The 27760-nt window shown below is 38.6% G+C and overlaps 1 protein-coding gene across 5 annotated transcripts in view; it reads right to left on the minus strand.

Annotated features, from left to right (window-relative positions):
• Window positions 1–27760, minus strand: part of XIRP2 (xin actin binding repeat containing 2) — a 712110-nt gene that overhangs the window by 114329 nt on the left and 570021 nt on the right. For all 5 annotated transcript variants that reach the window (XM_081582634.1, XM_081582632.1, XM_081582630.1 and 2 more), the window contains one exon: window positions 3189–3342. In XM_081582634.1, the coding sequence (XP_081438760.1) occupies window positions 3189–3342 (154 nt within the window). The remainder of the gene's footprint in view (window positions 1–3188; window positions 3343–27760) is intronic.

Here is a 27760-nt window from a genome sequence, read left to right on the forward strand (position 1 = left end):
AAATTTATGAACATTACCCAATCATCTGTGATATTTGAAGCATCTCTTGGTCCAGAAATTTTCAGAATTTCAGAAAAAGTAGCTATTGTATACTATGTACATGTGGATCAAACTGAAGCAGATCAAACCATGTAAATCAGTATCTAAGACCCTCATTATTTACTTTCCAACTTAGTGGTTTTTAAATTTCTGAAGGAAATTCCATTAATCAGATTTTTAATATCACTACAACACTTCAGTCAAAAACCATTTATATGAGTTTGTTTTTTCTCACACCTATCATATCACCCAAATTTGTCAAATTATGGATTCATCATGCTTGACATTTAATTTCAAATGAGCCAAATTTTCCTAGAAGCATTAGAACAACTAACTACTAGAGTACATTCCACAGAAAATATGAACACAATGCACTAACATGTACACACAGCACTATGTGTTATTTGACACCAATACATCCGTGAGGAAATCTTAGCAAACCTAAGAAGGGGTGGTGAGGGCAATTAAACACAACCCGGGATGGATCATCAGACATGGAAAGGAGTCTGGGGAAACCCCAGTGCCCTTCTGTGTTGCTCCCTGCGACCTGCAGTTGAGGATAAGGGACAGGGCTAATCCATTCGGCATCCTGAGTCCCGAAATGGGACTATCAATTAACATCGATTTTACTAAATTCTAACAATGCAGGCCATTAGGTAACTACATGTTAATAATCTACTGTTAGTTATTTTTAAAATGCTACTGTCTACAATAGAGCTATAAGTAAATGCTACCTTCAAGTATGAAATGCTTGAGGCTACTTAAGAGGTTTAACTAATATGTGAGGCCATTACAGTCACTCATATAATTGTATAAACTCTGATATCTTTCAGTTATTACAATTATTCCAGACACTTGTGTTTACCTTCTTGGAATAAATTCTATCTCTGTGCAGCAGAACAACAATATGAATATACCCTTTGATTGTGTAGGCTTTGTCAAGATTATAAGTTAACTATAAGTATTAAAAGGGCTTATGATTATTCCATAGAGAGAAAAATTGGGGTACCATGGAAGAATTAAAAGGATCCTATAATGAAAGAAGTTTCTCTTAAAAAGTAGTGATGCAGAGGGATTAGGGTCTTGTGCAAGGTACAGATAAAATAAAAATGCAGTTAGTTGCTATGTTCATCTTTAGTGCAATTTCTGCACTCTGGCTTTTTTTGTTGTTGTTGTTTTAGTTTAGTTGTTTGAGATTTTCAATATACCTAGAAATTTAAATCTGTGGTCACTCGAAAATTTAAGTCATACCTTGATACTAAATAATACCCTTCAGACTACCTTTTCTAAGCTTGTAAAGTTGAGGCTTTTGAAAAGCTTTGCATGGAAATGAAAGAAAACAGAGGAGAGAAGAAGTAAGGTGAGATGAGAGGAACAGTTTATCTCACATAACTTTTATTAGTTTGCCAGCCTCTCTGTGCTAAGATCTCCACAGGCCAGTATCATCAGAACATAAATCATTCACTAAAGCTTCCCTTTTTTTTTGTCCTCTGCTAATCTAATTCTTAGCATTCAGCCAAGTGCACACAAAGTTTAATCACAAGGCCAGAAATACGTGGAGTAAATTCTTCAAGACTAATACTAATCATATTAGGATATCTATTGGGCATACCAAAATGAATTGAAAATGAAAAATAGAAATTGAGATCCCAATTTGAAGGTATTTTGAAATCCATGCCTGGCCTTCATTAGAAAACTCCCACCCCCTGCCAAAAAAAAGAAAGCTCTCTTGTGTTCTTCCCACATCATCTCCCACTCCAAATTACATACTTAAATCAATTGGAAACAGAATGGGCTAAATCATATGTAAATTATTCTGAGGTTCAGTTTGTACTGTCATAGACTATAGCTTATCAAACTTTAATGTGCACACGAATCATTTGAGGATCTTGTTAACATACAGATTCTAATTCAGTAAGACTGATGAGGGGCCCAAGGTTCTGCATTTGTAATGTGCCTCCAAAGGATGCTCCTGGTCTGATTCACAGAAGACACTTTGAGCAGCAAAGTTTTAAAGTAGAGCATCATTTGCTTTCCCAAATTGTGACTTGTCTATCATATTCCAAAGACTATTCCACATTACTCATGTTGACTGGCATCTTGATGGTTGGCTATATATAAATACATATATCAAAAGTGTTCTAAAAGTTGTACTAATTGTGATTATTAACAAACATCACAAATACTATAATATGCATTACTTGGCTAAAATGGAAAAACCCAGAATATGACTAATCAGAAATGATAAATTATATCCATATTTTACAATAAATTATTTATATTTTGCAATTCTGTCATAGTTGAAATTATATTGATACTGTAATTTCTAACATATGAGCTACTAACTTTTTAATGACATTTGTAGAACATTAATCAAATTTATGAGGTTTTCCCTTAAATTATGACACTCTCATGTCACTTTTTATTCTGAATTCATTAAGCGCTTTTAGTTTAATTGTATGAAAAAGAGATGCTGAAGGCTTTACTTTTTTTTTGCCATTGACAATTACTTATATTTTATTCTTTTATTTCCCACAGACAGAGAGACAAATATGTTTTTCCCTTTCACAAGAGGAAAAGTCAAGTGACGGTCAAATGCATGGCTCTAAAAGCCTAATACTGAAAACATGTATTGTACTAGCTTATAATCAATTAAAGGATATTAAAAAAAAAAAATCAAAGTGAATATGATATATGCTGCTGCTGCTGCTGCTAAGTTGCTTCAGTCGTGTCTGACTTTGTGCAACCCCATAGATGGCAGCCCACCAGGCTCCCCCGTCCCTGGGATTCTCCAGGAAAGAACACTGGAGTGGGTTGCCATTTCCTTCTCCAATGCATAAAAGTGAAAAGTGAAAAGTGAAAGTGAAGTCGCTCAGTCGTGTCTGACTCTTAGCGACCCCATGGACTGCAGCCCACCAGGCTCCTCTGTCAATGGGACTCTCCAGGCAAGAGTACTGGAGTGGGTGGTCATTGCCTTCTCCAGAATATGATATATAGAGAGAAGTATTTAAATATACCATTTCTCCTCTGAATTGTGTTCTTGAGCTGTTCCTTCCCAATTTTTAAACAAAACTTTTAAAGATTTTACTTATTAACCAGTCATGCTGTACAACGTACAATCCCAAGAAATATCAAAAAATTATGCTAACCTTCAAAGATGTGACTGTGACCACTTTCAGATGAGATCTTGTCAAAAGGTGTTTCCTTGTCTTTCTTGCCTGAATCTTTCACAGAATCATCAGACTGGCTCCCAGGGTGACTCTTAAATGTTGGTGAACACAAATTTCTCTCAGTTTCCACTTCCTGTTAGAAGACATTAAAGGGATATGTGTTAAAAGCTATCAGTGGGAAACAGATGTGGTTTTTAGGGGGTTTACAAGGCGAGAGTGGGTGAGGGAGGAGGTTTCTATGAGTGATGCTCTCCAATATGCTTCGGATAAAATGTCAATAACTTGGCCAAGCACTGTCTGACACTGACTGACACTAGCACTATCTGACACTTAGTTTACTTCTCTGCAACTAGTTCCACTTTCCAAATTAGCTTTTCTTTCATGTGTCTTGTTTTGCTCTCATAAAAGGGAGAAAGTAGAAATGAGAGTCAAAATATAAGGTAATACATGTTAATAGATGCAACTTCCTAAGGCCTGAAAAATGTCCTTAAGGGATTTCAAAAAATTGCTATATATATCAACATCATATGCTTAAGACAGAAGGGAATGAGTTTTTCTTTAATATCATGCTCATCCTATAGTGATAATCCTAGTAATTACAGAGTTCCCAAATTACAAACCTATTCAACTACCATACAGTAAGTACAGTTTGGCTGTTCATAGAGATTATGAAATTACTTCTTTGAGACAGTAATTCAAAATTGGAGAGATGAAAATTTCCCAAAGGAAAAATGTGTAAAGGATATTTCAAATACAGAAATATTCCTTGTTTTATAGATTAACACAATCCAATCAAGCAAATCCCATCAATCAGACTAATTATTTTGAATAAAAAATTGTCAAATGTGAATGAGCCAAGACAGCTTGAGAAGCAAAGTGTATTTTTTTAAATCAAGTAATATGTTGAAAAAACTTTAATAGCTACTCACAACTTTCATATTTTTGTACATGAAGTTGTACTTTCTAAACCATGACCATTCAGATAAAGAACTGAAGAATTGCTCTTTACTTTCGTTACATTTTAAATACACTGCCATGAATGAGTCAAGTTTGAGAGACAGATAAAAACTCTAAAACATTTATTAGAGTAGGTACATTTTCTGTGAGTATGATATGGTTGGACAGGCAAGGCTTTCAGAAAAATAACCTCTTAACTTCTTAGCATGTTTATGTTTTCTAATTTTCACACACACAGTATGTATACATACATACACTACATTTATAACATTTATATATATATACTACATATATATAATTAGAAAATAGTGGTATGTGATTAACCATCTCATCTCTCAGTGCCCCTCCTTCCAATATATGATATATGCTGTCTTCTTTACTGTAAATGTTTAACTGGAACTAAAACCATTTACAGGAGTCAAACAATGGTAAAGAAGTTTCCATTTTTTAAAAGGGCATTGCCTTTAACATTTCTGTTTCCAACTATTAACAAAAACTCAAATGCTCATAACAGTAGTTTGCTTTATGTCATCAAGATACAGTGTCAGATAAGCCATGGCACGCGGCTTGATCACCTTAGCTAGTAGAGAAGCACAGAATTCTCTCCTCAGTTCAATCTGGTGTTTTCTCCTCCTGTCACATGAAGTGACTGCTGTGAAATGGATGCAGTATGTCTATTTGCTCTTGTTTCAGCAATTTAATCCAGCTTCTAGCATTGGCAAAAATAAACTAAGATAAACAAAGAAAAAATAAAAATGCCTTAAAAGTCGTGATTCTTGTTCAGAAAGTTTTTGTGTTGACAATGCCCAGAGTGCTAAAAATGGTCCACGAACCTGGTGTGCCTGTGTGCTCAAGTGCTCAGTCATGTCCAACCCTGTGTGACCCCAAGGACTGCAGCCCATCAGGCTCCTCTGTCCATGGGATTCTCCAGGCAAGAATACTGGAGTGGGTTGCCATTTCCTTCTCCAGGAGATCGTCACAACCCAGGAATCCAACCTCTGTCTCTCATGTCTCCTGATAGATGATGTGAAAGTATCATCTCTCTGTTTCATATATAAACACAAAATGTGATTCGGTGAAATTGTTTCAGCAAATTTCAGCCAGTGATGACTCCAACATATATTACATTGGTATTTTCAACTCTGAATTCACAACTATCAAGAGTGCCTCATATACTGAGCCAGTAAGGGGCCCCACAGACAATTCAAATATGGACAAGTAGACCCATCTCCAAGCCTTGATCATCAGATTCACATCAGTGTGTGGCAACTTCCTTAGCACCCTGTCAAATGGTAAGAAGGGGCCTGTATAGAAAAGGACTTCTTAGATAAGGTTGAATTGAGTTATCTCTAATCAATGATCTGCTGTAATCTCTTTTAATCTGTTTTATGCACTGTGTTCCAACAAAAGATTTACTCTGAGTAAAAATCCACAGGCTTAAATAAATGCACAGAACACCAGTTTAGAGGGGGAAAATATCCACAGCCTTTGATTATGAGAAACTGAGATTCAAGCCTTCCCTTCACTACTTATTAGCTATGTGATCTTGTTCAGGTCACTTAATATATCTGGGACTAAGTTTTCTCATATATTATAGGAAAAGATTTAGTCACCGAACATCTAACATCCAGCAATCAACTATTTGTAGTGCAATTTCATTTGAAATAATAAAACCAAATTTAAAAATGTGATTCATTTTTGCAGCTTCCAGTCTAGTGAAGGAAACAAAGTGTAGTAAAGCACATAAATCAACATAAATATGCAACTATGTACAGATAAGGAAGAAGAGATACATACACTCTGAGTGTCTAAAGTAGAAGAATTAGCCTAGTGAGGAAAATCCCACAGTCTTCCCCTCCACCCTTACCCCAAAAGATCTTTGGCTGATATTTGAAGGATAAACATCCTACTTTGACAAAACCTACTCTACCTTGTCACATTGTAGCCCTGATTCTGTCATGTGTGCATATGTACACACACATATATGCACACACACACACATACACACATTGCTTAAAATTCTTCAGTAACTCAGCTAAGGTCATAATAGTTAGTGTGGCCTTCCATTGGCATTACTGACATTTTGAACCAGGTAACTCTTTATTGTGAGGAGCCTATTCTGTGCATTGTGGGATGCTTAGCAAGTCTTCCTCCAATTTACCCACTAGATGCCAACAGCATGGCCCCCTGGCTGTGACCATCAAAGGCATGTTCAGAAGTTGCCAAATTTCCCATGGGGAGCAAAGACATCCCTGGTTGACAGCTGCTGCTTCAGAATAGGCTGGACCAGAAGAAGATCAATATTTATATGAGAAGATAAATTATGAGAGTATGGTAGTGCTCCAGGCAAGTGATGACAAAGGGTGGTGATGGAAATAAAGAGCAGTGAACTAAGTTGAATGCTATTTAGGATGTAAAATTGACAAGGCTAAATAATGGATTGTCTGAGGTTTGAGAGAGAGAGAATTTCATTTTTCTCATTTTTCTTTCCGGTGTACACAACTAAATGAGTTGTGGTATGATTAAATAATTGAAAGCACCAGAAGAAGACCGGTTTGGCAGAAAAAAATAGACCATAAGTTGAGTACCAAGATACCCAAAAGGATTGCGTTTGTAGCCCTGGAGCTTAGTGGAGAGGTCTTAATGAACAAGTAATCTGTGAGTCATCTGTCTTATGGTGGTAATTGAAACAGCAGTTGTGCATGAACTTTCATCAAGTGTGATGAGGAAAACATCCAGAATTGAGCCTTGAAAAATGATGACATTTAATATTAGGGCAGAGAAGTAATAGCAGACAAGAAGAATGTTAGAAGGAAAATTAGAAGGGAAAAGTATCTTTAACAATATTACATTCTTATTGGGAGCATAAATTAGATAGAAACTTAAATACATACTTTGAGTGTAGCAACATGGATGTAAACTGTTGAGCAAAATTGTTTTGGTAAAAGTAAAAAGCTGGGAGGCAGATTGAAATGGGTGAAGAACTGACTGAGAGATAGTGTGTGAAGATAATTTCTTATATAGTTTAGTGTTAGAGTGAAGGGAAGAAATAGAGCAGTAACTTGAGAGACATGTTCTGTTTATTTTTGTGGTAAAGAGAGAGATGTGCATGTGTTGAAAAGTCAGTTGAATGGACTAAGTGAGATGGAGAAGCTGGTTGGCTATGCTGCAGAGAGAAGGAAAATCAATGATGTAAAATTTCTGAGAGGGGAAAGAGAATGGGACCCAAAACATAGGATCAAATATAACCCAAAGATAAGAGAACATAAGCATTGTGGTTGTCACTGAGGGGAAGGAAGGTGAAATTAACACAGATATAGATAATTTGTAGGCTTGGTAGCTTGAAGATAAGAACACCCCAATCTGAGATTATCTGTTTTCACTGTTAGAATGTGAGGTCTGATGCAAGTGGGAAGAGTATTGAGAAGTCAATGAAAGAAGTTTAATTTCATTGCTGTGGGATACAGAGAAGTGAGATGAGCAGACAGAGATGGCCAGGCCTAATGCAGCACTGGGTGCCCATTTGAGGCTGATAATATTGAGTTTACAGAGATATTGTTAGATGCTGTTGAGTGACTTTGTCTGAAAATTCTCCATAGTTCTACTTTAGGCAATGAGAAACTGGATAGTTGCTGATTTCAACCTGGTAGAGGTTATGTGAGGAAAAAATAAAAATAAAAAGTGTATTGTAGGGTGGGCGAAGGTGTGGGAGGGGAGATGTTTAAGGGTATTTAGGTTCCCATCAAGAGAAATAAGAAAGTGATTGAAATGAAACCATGGGATGTAAGATGAATTGAAAGGGAAGAAAGTAAAGGAAGGGTGGATCGGAAGACAAAAAAAAGATCAACAGACTAGAATCCTGGTGAATTTAAAGAACATTTGTACTGTGAATATTTGGTGAAGCAAATTGTAAAGGAAGGTGAATGAGGTATTTGCTTCAGTGATTTAGGAAGTAAAATAGATACAGTTTCTAGGATCTAGTTGTGACCATGAACATGGAAGCTAAAGTAGAGTAGAGGAGAATATTAAATAGGAGGAAAAGGAACTCAGAGGCTATGCTTTCTCAGGTTAATGAGAGGGCTTGGAAGCTTTAGAATAACTGTAAGTTAAGTTTCAACATCCCTGGTAAACAAGGGAAACTTAACTGAAATTAAATAAAACAGTAATGAAAGGGGACAAGAGGGTACATCATGAACCTCAGATGACCAGAATTTTAACGAGAGAGTGGGAAAGGAGTGGCCAGAAAGAGTAATGCCTCCAAGGACACAAGGAGGAGGATTCAGGGATGGTAGTTTTTCAGGGGAGAGTCATACTTCTGTCAAGGCAAGAAAGTAGAGAAAGCACTTGTAGGGGAAGTTGAGGGTATGGAGGAGGTTGCCAATGATGGAGAGGTACTGGTGAAAGCTCTGGTTTAAATAATATCTAAATAAATCAAATCTCTCAATAATGCTTACAACCTTTGATAGCTTTAAAACACCTTGAAACCAGGAAAGCCATGGAAAAAAGCCAGGAGAAATTTAGGCTTAAAAGAGAATGAATTTTTTTTTTGGTTATTTATATACATTTATGTATTTAACATAATGAATAATATAGAAGATGAAATATATGTATTTTAAACATGAGAATGGAAAATGCCAACTTTTAATCACAATCTAGCCATCCAGTTCCCAAGAGACCATGGAGCTATAGAAGATGACCTAAAAGAGTCAGAACATCTTCCCACACATTTCAAAGGAAAGTGGTCTGCCTTATTACGTTATTATTTTTCCCTCTCAGTATGGATACATGAGTGAAAAGGTTGCTGAGGAGGGAGGGGGTGGAAGATGAGAATGGATTAATAAGAATGTTTAGACTTGCCTATATTTAAAGTGCTGAGCTTGCTTAAGTACATTTCTAAACTCAGTGGGTTCTTGCCTTTAGAGAAATTTAAAAAAGGGAAGTTTTATGCCTTCATAAGGAAAAGCTCAGAAAGAAACGGAAATTATCAAAATGTGAGAGATAGGAGAAGAAACCTCCTCACGATGAAGTTTGCTAATTTGAGAGAAAAAGAGAACTCTAATCATGGCTTGAAGACTTCATGAGTGAACAATCTTCTTGAAAGTTTATAATCCCCTTTTCCTGACCCATTTTTCTGGAAGGTTTTACCTTCTCTCTGTGTATTAAAAATATAATTTCCCTCATAACTCAGTGCAGCCTTCTCTACGAAGTTCCTCCAATCATTCCATTCCACAAGCAACTTTCATTCATTCAAAATATTTTTGAACATTTAATATGTCTCAAGCATTGTTCTAAGCACTGTGAATACAAATATAATTAAGATGCAGCTTGAGTCCTCAAGATGCTTACAGTCTAGTGACAGATGAAATACATTAATTGACCCTTCTAACACAAACAGGAGTGTGTAATAATGAGGAAAATAATAAGGTATCCTAGACACACAGAGGGAGGATTCCTTTAAGATGTGGTCAGAGAGAGCTTCCTAAAAAAGGTTATGGAGTTGAACTCCATCCTGTAGGTAACAGGAATCCTTGAAAGTGAATGAAATAGGGGTGACAAGATTAGATTCATACTTTAGATAAACATATCTGTCAGTTCTATGATAAATACATAATGGAATAAGATGATAGTATCTTATACAGTGAGTTTGTAAGGCAATCATTAAAATTTCCGTTTGGGGGACAGAACAAACCTACAATAGCATAGTGAAAAGGAAAGTAGAAAGAGAGCACATTAAACCATGTTTATGAAAAAATTAGTAATTGGTAGGCTAAAGGAAGTGGATGAATCAACAAAGTCTAGCATAACTCACAGATATTCTAATATGGATTGTTCTCTGAAACTAGTAAAACAGGATGAATCTCTTCTTTAAACCAATCAGTGCCTCAGAGAGGATAAGGCCAATTTCAAGTTTCCTTCTGGACCCACTGCAAAGAGAAGTATCCTGGGAGGAAAGCTGGGCGATGAAAGATACACCACACCTTCGCAGTTTGGGCTCAATATTACTCCGGATACAAGTTACAGGGGCAATCCCACAAACATACTCTTCTCTTTCTCCCGATACATATTTCACACATGAAAGTGAAATTGAACTTTTTCATTAAAATAGGGGTAATAAAACAGTTATTTTGCTTTACAAATGAAGTCTGGGTTTCATTTTTGAGGGGTTGGTAGGTGCAGCCTCCTCTGTGAATTACGTTTTTGACAAGCTGAATATTAATTTTAAATGAGACATCCAGATGAAGAGATCCAGGAGGCAGCTAGATTTCTCAAAGAAGTCTGTGCTAGAGTGAAAGATTTAGGACTCACTAGCAATAAGGTGATAGTTATTACAGTAAAAGTATATTAAATTTCCCAATCAGAGTATGTAGACTAAGTCCAGACAGCTGAAAAAGAACCTCACTGACATTTAGGATACAGGCAAAGGAAGCTTATCTAGGGAAGGCAGGAGAGGAGAAACAATCAGAAGCAGGGCCACGCTGGTCCACACGGTGCCTTGTGTGAATCAAAAAAAAAAAAAAGCCTCCTCTTCAAGATGACACTATTTCATCTGTCAGCAACTTGCCATAATATATTGATTTTGTTAGATCAGAACATGTTACTGCCACCTGCTGGCAAATATCATAATAGATGACACCACTCTTGTACCTCTTTCCCTAGATGTGTGACTTGAGCAGATTATAACCTGCACAACTCCATGTGGCTGCCAGAAGCACCCAGTGATGACTGAAAGCCATAAATCCCCAGGATGTGGGGATTTTCAATGCAGCAGAGTTTAGAGAAAATAAGCAACAAAAATATTTCCTGGTTTAGGCAATGAGGAGCTGAACTAGGTAAAAGCCATTCTGGTAGAAGAGAGTTGGTTTGTGAAGATTTGATAATGCAGGGAAAAAATGATATAAGTATCCTAATTCTTAAGGATTTGAGTAATAATAAAAATAATAGCAATGACAAGAATAGCTAGAAAGCCTTGAACACATTACATTTTAAGCATTTATGAGAAGGTAAATTTACCCCCATTTTAGAGATTATGAAACTGTGGTTCATAGGAAGAGGACAGGGAACAGATAAAGAAGGTGAGGGTGATATGCAGATGTATGGTGAGTTGTGTGGCAAAGAGTTCATAGCTTTGAGCGTTCATGATCTTTCTCATCTCTGCAGAGAATTCACGATGGGATGTGTGAGGAGAGGCAGATGGTTGTTTTCCCAGAAGAGGCAATTTGGATTCAGAAGGCCAAATCCACTGTCAAGTTCTTTCATTAAGAATAATGTTATCCCTGCTAGCTCTTAATATCCCTTAGCCTCAGTTTCCTCATCAGAGAAGTGGAGACAACTTGTGGTCTACCCTATTTTCACAGTACTTTTTAAAAGACTGTCACAAAGCAGCAAAAGTTTCCTGTGTTATCTTCCTCTCCCTTGTCAATTTTGCCAAGACAAGTAACGTCTGTGTCTCTGCTTCTTTGAGTCAGGGCATACCTAGTGGATTTGGCAGGTGTGCTTACAACAGAGAATACCATGGAGCAAAAGGCCCTTGTGAATGAGATGGGGGAAAGAACGGGAAAGGAGGAGAGAAGGAAATTGCAAGCAGCATGGGTGCTCAGAAATGCAACTGAAGAATCTATGCAGTTTCCGGCCAAGTCTCCCCAAATGGTTTCTTTCAGAAAGCATCCCTATGCTTTGGGGTGTTCAGGCCACTTGGACAAATCATTTGTACATGCTCCATTCTACAGCCAGGCTGGATTTCCCAAGCCACAGGAGAATCAGCAGCTTGCAGAGTGTATGAGCCATCTTGGCTGTAGAGTGCTGTGGAATCTTCAGACATCTATTGCCTCAGACCATGTGTGTAGCCTCAGACCATGTGAAATGCAAAATTCATGAAAGAATCTGAGTAAAATCTGCTCAGTTGAATCAAGCCAACCCACAGAACCATAACAGATAAAAATAAATCATATGAAGCCACTGGATTTGGGGACTGGCTTGTTAAGCAGTAATAAAGAACCAGAAAATGTATATTTACCCACTCCTATTGTTCAGCTATTGTATCTCCTATTGTATCTCCTATTGTTCAGCTTCTGTGGCCCTCATTTTTCTACTCAAAAATAAGAAAGCTGGAGGAGAGAAACACTCCTTGAAGAAATCTTAAGGGCCAGCATTTCCTTAATATTATTTTATGCCATATGTTTTGCTCTACATGCATATTTGTATTTAATATTTTAATACTCTGAGGTAGCTACTTTTAATTTTTTTAATACTTAAATTAAAATACTACATTTTTTGTTATTGCTGTTGTTTATTTCTTTTTCGGTCATGCCATTGACATGCAGGAACTTAGTTCCAATTGGACCAAAGATCTAAACCGTGTCCCCTGCAGTGGAAGTATGAAGTCTTAACCACTGGACCAACAGGGAATTTCCAGCAGTAACTTTTATTTTATAGTAAAGAAAATAGAGTTAGAGAGCTTAAGCAACTTAAGAGAGTTGCCCCAGTACACACAATAGAAAGTGCTAGATTTTCATCTCAAATGCTGGTGTCTTTGATTCTTAGCTGATATTTTTAATTGCTACATAAACCTATCCTCCTAGTGTAACTTATTAATCAGTCCCCCGAACTGAAATAATATGGATTAGAATGGGATGACAGGCAAAATATTAACTCCTTTACAGCTATAAATGGGTCTCATTCCTCCTTACACCTTTGGTAGCATTATGCCTTATACACTGTAGGCATTTAACAAATGTTGAGGTGAATTTAAAGATACCAAGAGAACATTTCATGCAAAGATGGGCTCGATAAAGGACAGAAATGGTATGGACCTAAGAGAAGCAGAAGATATTAAGGAGAGGTGGCAAGAATACACAGAAGAACTGTAAAAAAAGATCTTCACGACCCAGATAATCACGATGCTGTGATCACTCATCTAGAGCCAGACATTCTGGAATGTGAAGTCAAATGGGCCTTAGAAAGCATCACTACGAACAAAGCTAGTGGAGGTGATGGAATTCCAGTTGAGCTATTTCAAATCCTGAAAGATGATGCTATGAAAGTGCTGCACTCTATATGCCAGCAAATTTGGAAAATTCAGCAGTGGCCACGGGACTGGAAAAGGTCAGTTTTCATTCCAATCCCAAAGAAAGGCAATGCCAAAGAATGCTCAAACTACCGCACAATTGCACTCATCTCACACGCTAGTAAAGTAATGCTCAAAATTCTCCAAGCCAGGCTTCTGCAATACGTGAACCGTGAACTTCCAGATGTTCAAGCTGGTTTTAGAAAAGGCAGAGGAACCAGAGATCAAATTGCCAATATCTGCTGGATCATCGAAAAAGCAAGAAGAGTTCCAGAAAAACATCTATTTCTGCTTTATTGACTATGCCAAAGCCTTTGACTGTGTGGATCACTATAAACTGTGGAAAATTCTGAAAGAGATGGGAATACCAGACCACCTGACCCATCTCTTGAGAAACCTGTATGCAGGTCAGGAAGCAACAGCTAGAACTGGACATGGAACAACAGACTGGTTCCAAATAGGAAAAGGAGTACGTCAAGGCTGTATATTGTCACCCTGCTTATTTAACTTCTATGCAGAGTATATCATGAGAAATGCTGGGCTGGAAGAAGCACAAGCTGGAATCAAATTGCCAGGAGAAATATAAATAACCTCAGCTATGCAGATGACACCACCCTTATGGCAGAAAGTGAAGAGGAACTAAAAAGCCTCTCGATGAAAGTGAAAGAGGAGAGTGAAAAAGTTGGCTTAAAGTTCAACATTCAGAAAACTAAGATCATGGCATCTGGTCCCATCACTTCATGGGAAATAGATGGGGAAATAGTGGAAACAGTGTCAGTCTTTGTTTTTTTGGGCTCAAAAATCACTGCAGATGATGCTTGCAGCCATGAAATTAAAAGATGCTTACTCCTTGGAAGGAAAGTTATGACCAACCTAGACAGCATATTTAAAAGCAGAGACATTACTTTGCCAACAAAGGTCTGTGTAGTCAAGGCTATGGCTTTTCCAGTAGTCATGTATGGATGTGAGAGTTGGACTATAAAGGTGAGCACTGAAGAATTGATGCTTTTGAACTGTGGTGTTGGAGAAGACTCTTGAGAGTCCCTTGGACTGCAGAGATCCAACCAGTCCATCCTAAAAGAGATCAGTCCTGGGTGTTTATTGGAAGGACTGATGTTGAAGCTGAAACTCCAATACTTTGGCCACCTCATGCGAAGAGTTGACTCATTGGAAAAGACCCTGATGCTGGGAAGGATTGTGGGCAGGAGGAGAAGGGGACGACAGAGGATGAGATGGCTGGATGGCATCACTGACTTGATGGACATGGGTTTGGGTAACCTCCGGGAGTTGGTGATGGACAGGAGGGCCCGGAGTGTTGTGATTCACGGGGTCGCAAAGAGTCGGACACGAGTGAGTGACTGAACTGACTCACTGACTGAGGTGAATTTTTAAAATCTCATGATGCTTTATATTCACTCGGCATCCAGAAATAGACATAAATTAAATAAGCAAATTCAATAATTAGATGTTGAAAGCATGATGAACATTACAACATAATTTATACACTCTATTGCATGCCATCACTCAAGAAGGATCAAAAGAAACCATGGCTAACTCCCTCATTTAACCACACTTGATAGATAATTTCAATGTTGGGTTTATCAAGTGAGTTAACTGAGCTGCATGATTTCCCAGTAACATCTCAGTAACTCTGCATCTAGAACCTTTCAATATGGTTCCACCAAGTTCCATCTGCCCATGCTAGGCCATGTCTCTGGCTGTTCTCAAATGTATTTCCTAAATCATCTCTGTACTTTCTGCTTCTCCACCTGTGTTCATACATGTTTCTCTTAAGAATACTCTGCCCCATGTCCCCACTTTCCATATTTAGTATAGCAATTTCAACCATCTTTTCACATGAAGGTTAAATGGCTCTTGCTTCAGGAAGGTTTCCCCTAAGACCATAGAGAGAAGCAATCCCTCCCACATCAGAACTCCTCCAGTATTTGCATTCTCCTTGACGCCTTTCATTCTGCTTTGTACTCTATTCATTTTTGACTCATCTTGTTTTCCCCATTACACTGTCAGCTCATTAGGATATGCTTTTTTCACCTTTAGAGCCCACATAGCATCTAATACACTGCTTTCCTTGAAAACTGCAGATACCTACTAAATGTTTGTTGAATGGATTCAAATAATTTTTGAATTTTATATTCACATAAAAATTCAGAACTAAATACAATCTAGAAATGTCCAAGGAAGGTAAAGACGTGAGAGAGAGTGAAAGGAACAGATGTTAAAAAAACAGGCTAACTCCGTTAGGGAAAGAAGAAAAAACAAAATTTATACCCTACACATGACAACCCAAAACTTTACTGCCAACACTATAAAATTATTCCTTTAGATACAACTCAGCAGTCTAATGCAAAACAGCTTCTTCACAATTTAAAAAATTTCTAAACTTAAAAAAATCCATGACATATGAGAGAAACTACTGGGGTACTAAAATTATTGCTTATAAGCAAGAATATATGCATTTTTGCTAAAGTGCTATAAAACAATTTCCTTTTTAAAAATGGATCATAAGTTATCATGGTATTTCTATTCATCCTTCCAGAATGAGTTTAAATATTAAATAACAAAATAGAAGCTACCACTTCCCAGGGAAAAAGATGCATCAATAATTTTTACAATTTTTAAGTTGCTGTTATAAATCCTTATTGACTGTACGGCCATAAAATCAACATCATCCTAGTCACTACTGTAGGTACTTTTATCCCGAGTAGTCCCTACAGTCCCCTGTTCTAGTACACTACATACAGATATCACACCCAGCCATGTTCATTAATTCATTTCACTTACTACTGAACTGGGCTGAACTGTGTGACTCTCCCTGCTCCGCAATTCATACATTGAAGCCTTAATGCCCTGTAGCTTAGAATGTGACTATTTGGAGATAAGGCCTTCAAAGAAGTGATTAAGTTAAAATGAAGCCTTTAAGGTAGGTCTTATCCAGTCGGACTGGCATCCTTATAAGAAGAAGAAATCTGGGCTCACTAATAGATACCAGGCATGCACATGCAGAGGAATGACTGTGTGCAGAGGCAGCAAGAGGGTGGCCGTCTGCAAGCCAAGGAGAGAGGGAGGCCTTGGAGATAACCAATCCTGCCGGTTAGTGGAGCTTGGAATTCAGCCTCCAGAATTGTAAGAAGATAAATTTCTGTTGTTTAAACCAGGGATCCTCAATCTCTGGGATCTATTGCCTGGTGATTTGAGGTAGACCTGATGTAATAATAATAGAAATAAGGTGCACAGTAGATATAATGTGCTTGAATCATCCCAAAACCATCCCCTCCTCACTCAACTTATAGAAAAATTGTCTTCCATGAATCTGGGCCCTGGTGGCAAAAAAGGTTGGGGACTGCTGGTTTAAGCCACCTAGTCTGTGTATTTGTTATTGTAGTCCTAGCAAACTAATATAGTATAGTTAGAGTAATAAGGATATAATTGGTTACTGCATGCTAAGTCACTTCAGTCATGTCCAATTCTTTGTGACCCTAAGAACTGTAGCTCACCAGCCTCCTCCGTCCATGGGATTCTGCAGGCAAGAATACTGGAGTGGGTTGTGATGCCCTCTTCCAGGGGATCATCCTGACCCAGGGATCAAACCCAAGTCTCTTGCATCTCCTGCACTGGCAGGTGGGTTCTTTACAACTAGTGCCATCTAGGAAGCTCCATGTCTCTATAGCCAGACAGAAAAGTCCTTACTACCACTAATGTGGTCTCTCAGTCACACTTACTGGATGCATTTAACAGGATAACTATCAAAGTAGTTGTAAGGCTCACATGTGATATGTATGCAGATTCTTTCTTCTGAGGCAAAGCCACAGGCAAAAGTTTTCCTAGCTATTTTATAACCTTCTGACCAAACTGAGATTCATTCTTGAAATTCTGACTTTTGCAAATATGTTTCCTCTGTGACTCTGTCTGCATTCTAGTCAATGTCATTAAATTCTGGCAGATTTTTAGGTCCTCAGGTGAAATGAACATAACTGTTACCCAGTTCTTGATAAGCCAGCACAACTGAAGGCACAAAGTCCCATATAATTCTCTGGCAGAAAGATCGAAAGCAAAAAAACTATAATTGCATAAACAGCATTGGACTCAAGATCATACTCCCTGTGCTTTATTTTACACTGTGTTTAATTTATTTTCTTTAATTCTAGGTTTACCACTGAAGACCATTCTTCAATTTGATTTTAGGTCCCAGTTCAGTTCAGTTCAGTCACTCAGTTGTGTCCGACTCTTTGCGACCCCATGAACCGCAGCACGCCAGGCCTCCCTGTCCATCACCAACTCCTGGAGTCCACCCAAACCCATGTCCATTGAGTCGGTGATGCCATCCAACAATCTCATCCTCTGTCATCCCCTTCTCCTCCTGCCCTCTATCTTTCCCAGCATTAGGGTCTTTTCAAATGAGTCAGCTCTTCGCATGAGGTGGCCAAAGTATTGGCGTTTCAGCTTCAACATCAGTCCTTCCAATGAACACCCAGGACTGATCTCCTTAGGGTGGACTGGTTGGATCTCCTTGCAGTCCAAGGGACTCTCAAGAGTCTTCTCCAACACCACAGTTCAAAAGCATCAATTCTTCTTTATAGTCCAACTCTCACATCCATACATGACTACTGGAAAAACCATAGCCTTGACTAGACGGACCTTTGTTGGCAAAGCAATATCTCTGCTTTTTAATATGCTATCTAGGTTGGTCATAACGTTACTTCTAAGGAGTAAGCATCTTTAATTTCATGGCTGCAATCACCATCAGCAGTGATTTTGGAGCCCAGAAAAATAAAGTCAGCCACTGTTTCCATTGTTTTCCCATCTATTTGCCATGAAGTGATGGGGCCAGATGCCATATTAGTTTTCTGAATGTTGAACTTTAAGCCAACTTTTTCACTCTCCTCTTTCACTTTCATCAAGAGGCTCTTTAGTTCCTCTTCACTTTCTGCCATAAGGGTGGTGTCATCTGCATATCTGAGGTTATAGATATTTCTCCTGGCAATCTTGATTCCAGCTTGTGTTTCTTCCAGCCCAGCGTTTCTCATGATGTACTCTGCATAGAAGTTAAATAAGCAGGGTGACGATATAAAGCCTTGACGTACTCCTTTTCCTATTTGGAACCAGTCTGTTGTTCCATGTCCAGTTCTAACTGTTGCTTCCTGACCTGCATACAGGTTTCTCAAGAGACGGGTCAGGTGGTCTGGTATTCCCATCTCTTTCAGAATTTTCCACAGTTTATTGTGATCCACACAGTCAAAAGCTTTGGCATAGTCAATAAAGCAGAAATAGATGTTTTTCTGGAACTCTCTTGCTTTTTCGGTGATCCAGCGGATGTTGGCTATTTGATCTCTGGTTCCTCTGCTTTTTCTAAAACCAGCTTGAACATCTGGAAGTTCATGGTTCACGTATTGCAGAAGCCTGGCTTGGAGAATTTTGAGCATTACTTTACTAGCGTGTGAGATGAGTGCAATTGTGCGGTAGTTTGAGCATTCTTTGGCATTGTCTTTCTTTGGGATTGGAATGAAAACTGACCTTTTCCAGTCCTGTGGCCACTGCTGAGTTTTCCAAATTTGCTGGCATATTGAGTGCAGCACTTTCATAGCATCATCTTTCAGGATTTGAAATAGCTCAATTGGAATTCCATCACCGCCACTAGCTTTGTTCGTAGTGATGCTTCCTAAGGCCCATTTGACTTCACATTCCAGCATGTCCGGCTCTAGGTGAGAGATCACACCTTTGTGATTATCTGGGTCGTGAAGATGTTTTTTGTACAACTTTTCTGTGTATTCTTGCTACCTCTTCTTAATATCTTCTGCTTCTGTTAGGTCCCTACCTTTTCTGTCCTTCACTGAGCTCATCTTTGCATGAAATGTTCCGTTGGTATCTCTAATTTTCTTCTAGAGATCTCTAGTCTTTCCCATTCTGTTGTTTTTCTCTATTTCTTTGCATTGATCCCTGAGGAAGCTTTCTTATCTCTTCTTGCTATTCTTCGCAACTCTCCATTCAAATGCGTATATCTTTCCTTTTCTGGTTTGCTTTTCACTTCCCTTCTTTTCACAGCTATTTGTAAGGACTCCTCAGACAGCCATTTTGTTCTTTTTGCATTTTGTTTTCTTTGGGATGGTCTTGATCCCTGTCTCCGTACAATGTCATGAACCTCCGTCCATGGTTCATCAGGCACTCTGTCTATCACATCTAGTCCCTTAAATCTATTTCTCACTTTTACTGTATAGTGTCAAGGGAGTTGATTTAGGTCATGCCTGAATAGTCTAATGGTTTTCCCCATTATCTTCAATTTCAGTCTGAATTCGGCAATAAGGAGTTCATGATCTGAGCCACAGTCATCTCCCAGTCTTGTTTTTTCTGACTGTATAGACTTTCTCCATCTTTGGCTGCAAAGAATATAATCAGTCTGTTTTTGGTGTCGACCATCTGGTGATGTCCATGTGTAGAGTCTTCTCTTGTGTTGTTGGAAGAGGGTGTTTGCTATGACCAGTGTGTTCTCTTGGCAAGACTCTATTAGCCTTTGCCCTGCTTCATTCTGTACTCCAAGACCAAACATGCCTGTTACTCCAGGTGTTTCTTGACATTTTAGTTCTAGAATGATATGAAGACATCTTGAATTTTATCTCTAAGCCTGTGTTGTACACTAAAATTCTCCCCAAATTTTCTTTTTCAGGATTCCTGAGATAGATGCCATGGCCCTCAGGAATAAGGGTCTGTTTCTTCTATCTTTCATCTTTTGGTTTTAGTCTTCTCTACAGGTTAGGGTTGGAGAAGGCATTTAGTAAGAATTGTTCTCAAAATGAATGACAGTCTCTAGGATTTCTGTAGATTGCCTAATGTAATGCACTTACCAATCTTCACTATATTATCAAAAAAATTAATGTGTTAATTCAGAATGAGGCCTTTTGCTCATAAATTCAACTAGTGGGCAGTCACATAGCTGCAGGATTTAGGAGAGCTCAGTCACTGGGACCTTGGGTCTCCATGCAGCCACAATCAGGTGCTTTTTAGATGATACTCTCTGGTGCCTGTGTTCTGCCAGAGAGGGTGGTGAGCCTGGATGGCTAAGTCAACAGTATCACAGTCTAGTAAACACTGTCACCCATACTTCTGCAGACTAGCATGTTGCAGTCCATGGGGTTTCAAAGAGTTGGACATGACTGGTTGACTGAACAACAATAAACTTCTGGGGCTGGAAACAATGTCACTTGTAACTATGGGCAGATCTTCAACCTTTCTCATGTCTGTTATGTTATTTCTCTGCAGAGTGAGTCTGCTCCTCCTCGCCTCTACTAGAATACACAAATTCCCTTCTCCAGGGGATCTTCCCAACCCAGGAATCGAACCCAGGTCTCCTGGATTGCAGGCAGATTCTTTACCATCTGAGTCACCAGGGAAGCCTAGACCTTCAGCCTTTCTCATGCCTGTTATGTCATTTCTCTGCAGAATGAGTATGCTCCTCCTGGCCTCTCCTAGAACACACAAATGGGTTTAAAACAACTCAGCATATATTCACCTTCTTGGTGTGGAATCTTGTATTGTGCCCCATACAGAGTGTTAGATCTTGTCATCTCTGTTTTCTAAGTGGGAGAAATTAAGTACAATTATAATCCTGGTTCATAACCCCATTTTTGGTTGGGTCCAAAATGAATACTCCTATGCCCCAACTTTTTACTTTATTTTATTTTTTGCCCCAACTTTTTAAAGAAAATATTCAGTGTGCCATTATTTAATATTCTTAGAACAAATATTCTTCAGGGAGGGGAAAAGCTGATTCAGGTCTTAAATGCACATTTCCTCATTTCTTTAGTTTAACCAATCTCATTTAGAAGCTGGGCATGTACATGACTATTAGGCTATTTGCTACTGATTTAACAGAAAGAATGCTGTGAAACTGAAAGAAGTATGTTTCAAAGTTCACTGAAGTTCCCCATGTGCAAAAAATAAACCATGTTGTTATCTGAGCTTTTAGCGGCAGTGCATATCATTATGTCCCTTTGTTTCTCACCTCCTTCGAGACCACGTTCCTCTGACTCGCTGTGCGCCTAAGGGAGCCTGTGGCATTTTATGCTCTGGGAGAATTGAACACAAATTCCCTAAGACGCAGAATTTTAGTGCTATGTACCCTTATTTTCATGCTGGTATCCCATTTAGGCAGTTAATTTTCCATAAGAAGCAGAAATACTGCTTTCTTTTTCTTCTCAGTCAAGAATAACAGCCTGCAGCTTGCCCCCAGTTGCTCTCATTTGCTTAAATGGACCCCTGAAGTATTTCATGATTATCTTTATTAGTTGGAGACTATATCCAGGCTTGAAATAATTCTAATGAAAAGAAAACTTCTATTAAAATATTCTAACTAATTTCAATTGACCATATTACTGCAATGGAAAATTCCCTAATGGCCAAACCCTTTAAAGCTAAACTGCTCTAACACGTTTTAAAACTGATGTGCCTTTTGAGATTTAGGTGTTAGCATGCAAAGTGTTTTCTTTTCCTAGTCTTATATTCACTCATTATTTCATTTCCCCTTAACATTTTGAAAATGAGATAATCTAATGCTATTCCCTAGAGCTGCATGAATGAGTTAAGAGCAAATTTCTGTACTCAAACTATCATTCTAAAAAATGCATACGAATGAAGTGGAGAAATGTGTAATTGTGTGGATGATGACCTAACAATGCTCCGAGTGAATCATGTATATTTCCCAAGGAGTACAAAGTTCTTGACAGCTACAACAATTCACATGATTGTGTTGAGTTGGGGTGACAAGGTGGAAAATGGCCCGAAGCTAGTCACACCTGGGTTTAAATTTCAACTTCATTATTTTCTGGCTTAGTGAACTTGGGAAAATTATTTCGCCTCCATGAGCTTCCATTTCTTCCTCTGTAAAATTATGATAATATTGCTCATTTTGTGGTGAATATGAAATATGGTATTGGATAGAGCAGGCATTCAAAACCTGAGAGCTACTCCATAGGTATTTCAATACACGGTTTTAACAGTCATCAATGAAATGCTAAGAAGGAAACCGAGTTTTCAAAGTCAAAGAAACACTTCAGAGAAGATTTCTTGGGGAGTGTATTTGATTTCTGGCTGCGAATTTTCTTCTAGACACTAAATTGAATATTCAGAAAAATATATGGTCCTCATAAGGTATAAATATTTATATCCATGAGCTAATTATGTCCCACTGAAATTTCGTTAAGAAGACAGCCTGAGATACATGCTCTTATGAAGCTTCTAACTATCCATGTTTTATGAAAGAATCTTCTAATTATCAAAAGAGATGAGCTTTTATCTTTTTTTATCCTTTATGAGGTATGGCAAATTGATATATCATAAACTACCTATAACCCTTTTACTTTACCATAAATGGAAGGCAGTGATAGCTCAGACTTGCTGTAGGGATGATTAGAATAAGTACTGAAAATAATGCTTATAAAATACCTTAAATGCTTTCAGAGGCAGCGTGCTCTCATGCAAAGTTTGAATTGTTCAGAAGCAAGAGGTAGAAACACTGAGACTTGTGAAGGTATAACACACCCTGACACCATTATGTGCAATTCTTAGGGAATATAACACTCAACACCATGGAGGAACAGATGGCAAAGAAAGCTTGTTCAAGTCTGTGCCTCCTTGGAGACTGTGCTCTCTGCTAGAAATAATACTGTGGAGCTCTAGGAAGCCACATACGGCCCCAGAGAGAAGAAGTTCATGAAGTGGCACTGAAGAAGCGCAGAAAGGACCTCATCTTTTCAAAGCTTTTCCTGGGAGAGTTCTCGTCTCTGCATGTCTGGACTACAGATGGTCAAAAAAGTGTCAAGGGAAATCAGTCCCACTGTGACTGAGATAAATCCTTTCAAAGACTTAGGGAAAAGTAGAAAGTGTACAAGCACTCTAAGATTTCTTATCTCTTAGAAACTCATTTTATAAATCCCCATGAACAACACAACTATTTTAAATATAGTAGCACAGAAGGGGAGGCTCTAAGTGGATTATCCATATAACATGTTTACGATGCTTAAAGGGAAGAGAGAGCTCTTATAGGCCAATTAGATGAGCACTTTGCATGCGTGACAGACTGATGTTTAACATTTGCAGCAATGAAGGAGAGAAGCAGAAACAAAATTGTCCTATAAATAAACTGCTGAACTTTAGCATGTGCCATATTAAGAAATTTTCAATCTTAACTCAGAAACCGTGTGGTTTGAATTATAATTATTTCTGTAGTCTTTGGAACAATTGTGGGCATCAAAAGTAAAATCTATTTATTCATTCAGCAAATATTATTAAGCACCTATCAAATGCCAAAAATGTTATCAAACACTGAAATTTTTAAAAGACAAACAGTCCAGTGCCTGTCTTTAAGAGCTCTCAGTCTGGCAGAAGTAACTGTAGGCTGGTGCACTGGTGCTCAGAGGTAGTGAGTCATGAGATGCTACCCAAGTGCTGAACTTTGCAAGTGAATTACACACATTGCCTCTTCGTCCTCTTCCTGGTGATTCCTATAGTATTTTATTCTTGTTCTGCATATAAAAGCATTATCTTAATTAAAAAAGGGGTGCAAGTCCAACCAGAGCAGTAGAAAATGAGGAGTTTGTTAAGGAGAATGCGTCATTCCTATGATGGAGAACACCTAAGTTAAATTAAAGAGGGTGAATTTAACAACTAAAATTCCATAGAGACCATTAACTTTACTTTAAAATATTGTTTCTGTCCATGAACAAAACTACAAAGAGTGATGAATCTATTCAACTCAATTAAAATACTATTCCATTTCAAAGAAATTGTATCTCAGTTCAGTTCAGTCGCTCAGTCGTGTCCGACTCTTTGCGACGCCATGAATTGCAGCACGCCAGGCCTCTCTGTCCATCACCAACTCCCGGAGTCTACCCAAACCCATTACCATCGAGTCGGTTATGCCATCCAACCATCTCATCCTCTGTCGTTCCCTTCTCCTCCCACCCCCAATCCTACCCAGCATTAGGGTCTTTTCCAATGAGTCAACCCTTCGCATGAGGTGGCCAAAGTATTGGAGTTTCAGCTTCAACATCAGACCTTCCAATGAACACCCAGGATTGATCTCTTTTAGGATGGATTGATTGGATCTCCTTGCAGTCCAAGGGACTCTCAAGAGTCTTCTCCAACACCACAGTTCAAAAGCATCAATTCTGCGGCGCTCAGCTTTCTTCACCGTCCAACTCTCACATCCATACATGACCACTGGAAAAACCATAGCCTTGACTAGATGGACTTTTGTTGGCAAAGTAATGTCTCTGCTTTTAAATATGCTATCTAGGTTGGCCATAACCTTCCTTCCAAGGAGTAAGCGTCTTTTAATTTCATGGCTGCAGTCACCATCAGCAGCGATTCTGGAGCCCAAAAAAATAAAGTCTGACACTGTTTCCACTGTTTCCCCATCTATTTCCCATGGAGTGATGGGACCAGATGCCATGATCTTAGTTTTCTGAACGTTGAGTTTTAAGCCAACTTTTTCATTCTCCTCCTTCACCTTCATCAAGAGGCTCTTTAGTTCTTCTTCACTCTCTGCCATAAATGGTATCTGCTTTCTCACTAAATTGTCAGAACCAGGTAAATGAAACAGGCATAAGTTTTTCCTCTAAATTTACGATCTTGCATTTCCAGTTCACCCTTGCTTCTTTTCTATAGACCAAGTGGTATCCTCCCTTTTCTAGGGCTAATTCTCTCACTCGTGCCCCTATTATTATACCTTCTGCTACAGTTCTCATCTCTGGATGCTGTTGGGGCCCCACTCTGCTTTAATTAAATTAGATTCTCTCAGACTAGAGCTAGGACTTAAGTACTTTTAAGATATTTTGCAGGAGATTCCAGTGTTCAGCCAGGATGAGAGCACTTTCTCATCATCTTTGAGATCTTACTCAACAGTTATCCAGTGTATAACGTACCATGACAGAAAAATTATCTAAAATTTGAAAAAAAAGGCCAAAAAAGTGATGGTACATTTCAATATCACGTTGGAGCTAACTACATAATGATTGTCTTGGGGAATGTAGTTAATTCACATCATATCTTTACTACTGATTAGAAGTCAGAATTGGAGACTTAGAGATGCAAATAATGGTACAACTGATAACTTCAGTGACTTACGGCCTGTTAGACATGAACATGTTTTATGTCTAATCCAGTAATCCTGTCCTAGCATATCTTTGTTAGATTGTCTATAACAATCTCAGCTTCTCAGCTGCTGTAGGAACAGGTCACAGTATCACACTGCTTCCTTCACTAATTAATGTTACATAAAATCTTTGACTTTATATTGCCATTTGTTATGTTAAGGTATTTTACCTTTTTGAAAATTATATTTTAAACACTTTCAACTTCTCCCCAGTTATTAGATTCCTCCTAAAAGATGTCAATGTTTATCTAATGTTAAAATTTTAAGAAGAAAAATTCTCCTGGTTCCCTTTCAGGAAGTCCTTATCTTCCTTCTCTTTTTCCAAAACCCTGGAAAGAATTGTTTACTGCTACAACCGCCACTCCATTACTTCTCACTTGCTCCTCAACGCACCCCAATGCAGATTCATGCTTCCACTGATTCACTGCATTGATCTTATCATGCTGTCAAGCTCATCCACATCCTCCTTGCTGCTGAAATCAATGGACATGTCTCAAGTCTTTAACTCACTTAACACTCTAACCTCGTTTGTTCCCTGAAATCATCTCCTTCCCTGGGCTTCTATGACATGATACTCTCTTGATTTTCCTCTTGTTTCTCTGGCCACCCTTTTTATAAATTGCTTTCTTTTTCTGTCATAGTCCTCTTCTCTCTCATTCTCTCTCATTTATGTACATAAGTGCTCATAACAGCTTTATTTATAATAGCCCCAAGCGGCAATTGACACATGTCCTTCAGTGGGTGAGTCAACAAACTGATGCATCCATGCCATGGAATACTTTTCAGCAATATAAAAACCAAATTATTTACACATATTCTCAACTACTTGGATGAATCATCAGAAAATTAGGGTGTATGAAAAAAGCCAGTTCTAGAAGGTTACAAACTGTATGATTCCATGTATAAAACATCCTTGAAATGACAAAATTACAGAAATGGAGAATAGATCAGTGGTAGCGAAGGTCTGAGGAAGTGGTGGGGTTGGAAGAGAAGTGGATGTTACCCTGAAAGGGAATAGAAAGGGTCTATGTAGTGATGAAAATATTCACTGTGGATATCTTGGTTGTGATACTGTGAGAGTTTTACAAGATGTTACAAGTTTTACAAGATGAAATCGGGTAAAAGGTGTAGAGGATCTCTATTATTTCTTACAACTTTGTGTAAACCTATGTGAAGAAGTGGAAGTGTTAGTTGCTCAGTTATGTCCTACTCTTCGTGACTGCATGCACTGTAGCCCACTAGGTTCCTCTGTCCATGGGATCCTCCAGGCACGAATACTGGAGTGGGTAGCCATTCCCTTCTACAGGGGATCTTTCTGACCAAGGGAATGAACCCAGATCACCTGCACTGCAGGCAAATTCTTTACTGTCTGAGCCACCAGGGAAGCCCCAAGAACACTGGAGTGGATAGCCATTCCCTTCTTCAGGGGCTCTTCCTGACCCAGTGATTGAACCTGGGTCTCTTGCATTGCAGATGAATTCTTTACCATCTGAACCACCAGGGAAGCCTGGGTAAGCCTATAACTATCTCAAAATAAAACTTGATTCAAAGACTAATTTACTTATGTAGTAATTAGTTATTAATCATAAGTTCAGTTCAGTCACTCAGTCATGTCTGACTGTTTGCGACACCATGAATCGCAGCATGCCAGGCCTCCCTGTCCATCACCAACTCCCAGAGTTTACTCAAACTCATGTCCATCGAGTTGGTGATGCCATCCAGCCATCCCATCCTCTGTCGTCCCCTTCTCCGGCCCCCAATCCTTCCCAGCATCAGGGTCTTTTCCAATGAGTCAACTCTTCGCATGAGGTGGCCAAAGTATTGGAGTTTCAGCTTCAACATCAGACCTTCCAATGAACACCCAGGACTGATCTCCTTTAGGATGGACTGGTTGGATCTCCTTGCAGTCCAAGGGACTCTCAAGAGTCTTCTCCAACACCACAGCTCAAAACCATCAATTTTTTTGGTGCTCAGCTTTCTTCACAGGCCAACTCTCACATCCATACATGACTACTGGAAAAACTATAGGCTTGACTACACAGACCTTTGTTGGCAAAGTAATATCTCTGCTTTTTAATATGCTGTCTAGGTTGATCATAAATTTCCTTCCAAGGAGTAAGCATTTTTTAATTTCATGTCTTCAATCACCATCTGCAGTGATTTTGGAGCCCCCAAAAATAAAGTCTGACACTGTTTCCACTGTTTTCCCATCTATTTGCCATGAAGTGATGGAACCAGATGCCATGATCTTAGTTTCCTGAATGTTGAACTTTAAGCCAACTTTTTCACTCCCTTCTTTCACTTTCATCAAGAGGCTCTTTAGTTCCTCTTCACTTTCTGCCATAAGGGTGGTGTCATCTGCATGTC

The sequence above is a fragment of the Giraffa tippelskirchi genome, chromosome 3 (assembly GCF_054371585.1).
Source record: "Giraffa tippelskirchi isolate mGirTip1 chromosome 3, T2T-mGirTip1v1.2.pri, whole genome shotgun sequence".
Classification (NCBI taxonomy): Eukaryota; Metazoa; Chordata; class Mammalia; order Artiodactyla; family Giraffidae; genus Giraffa; species Giraffa tippelskirchi.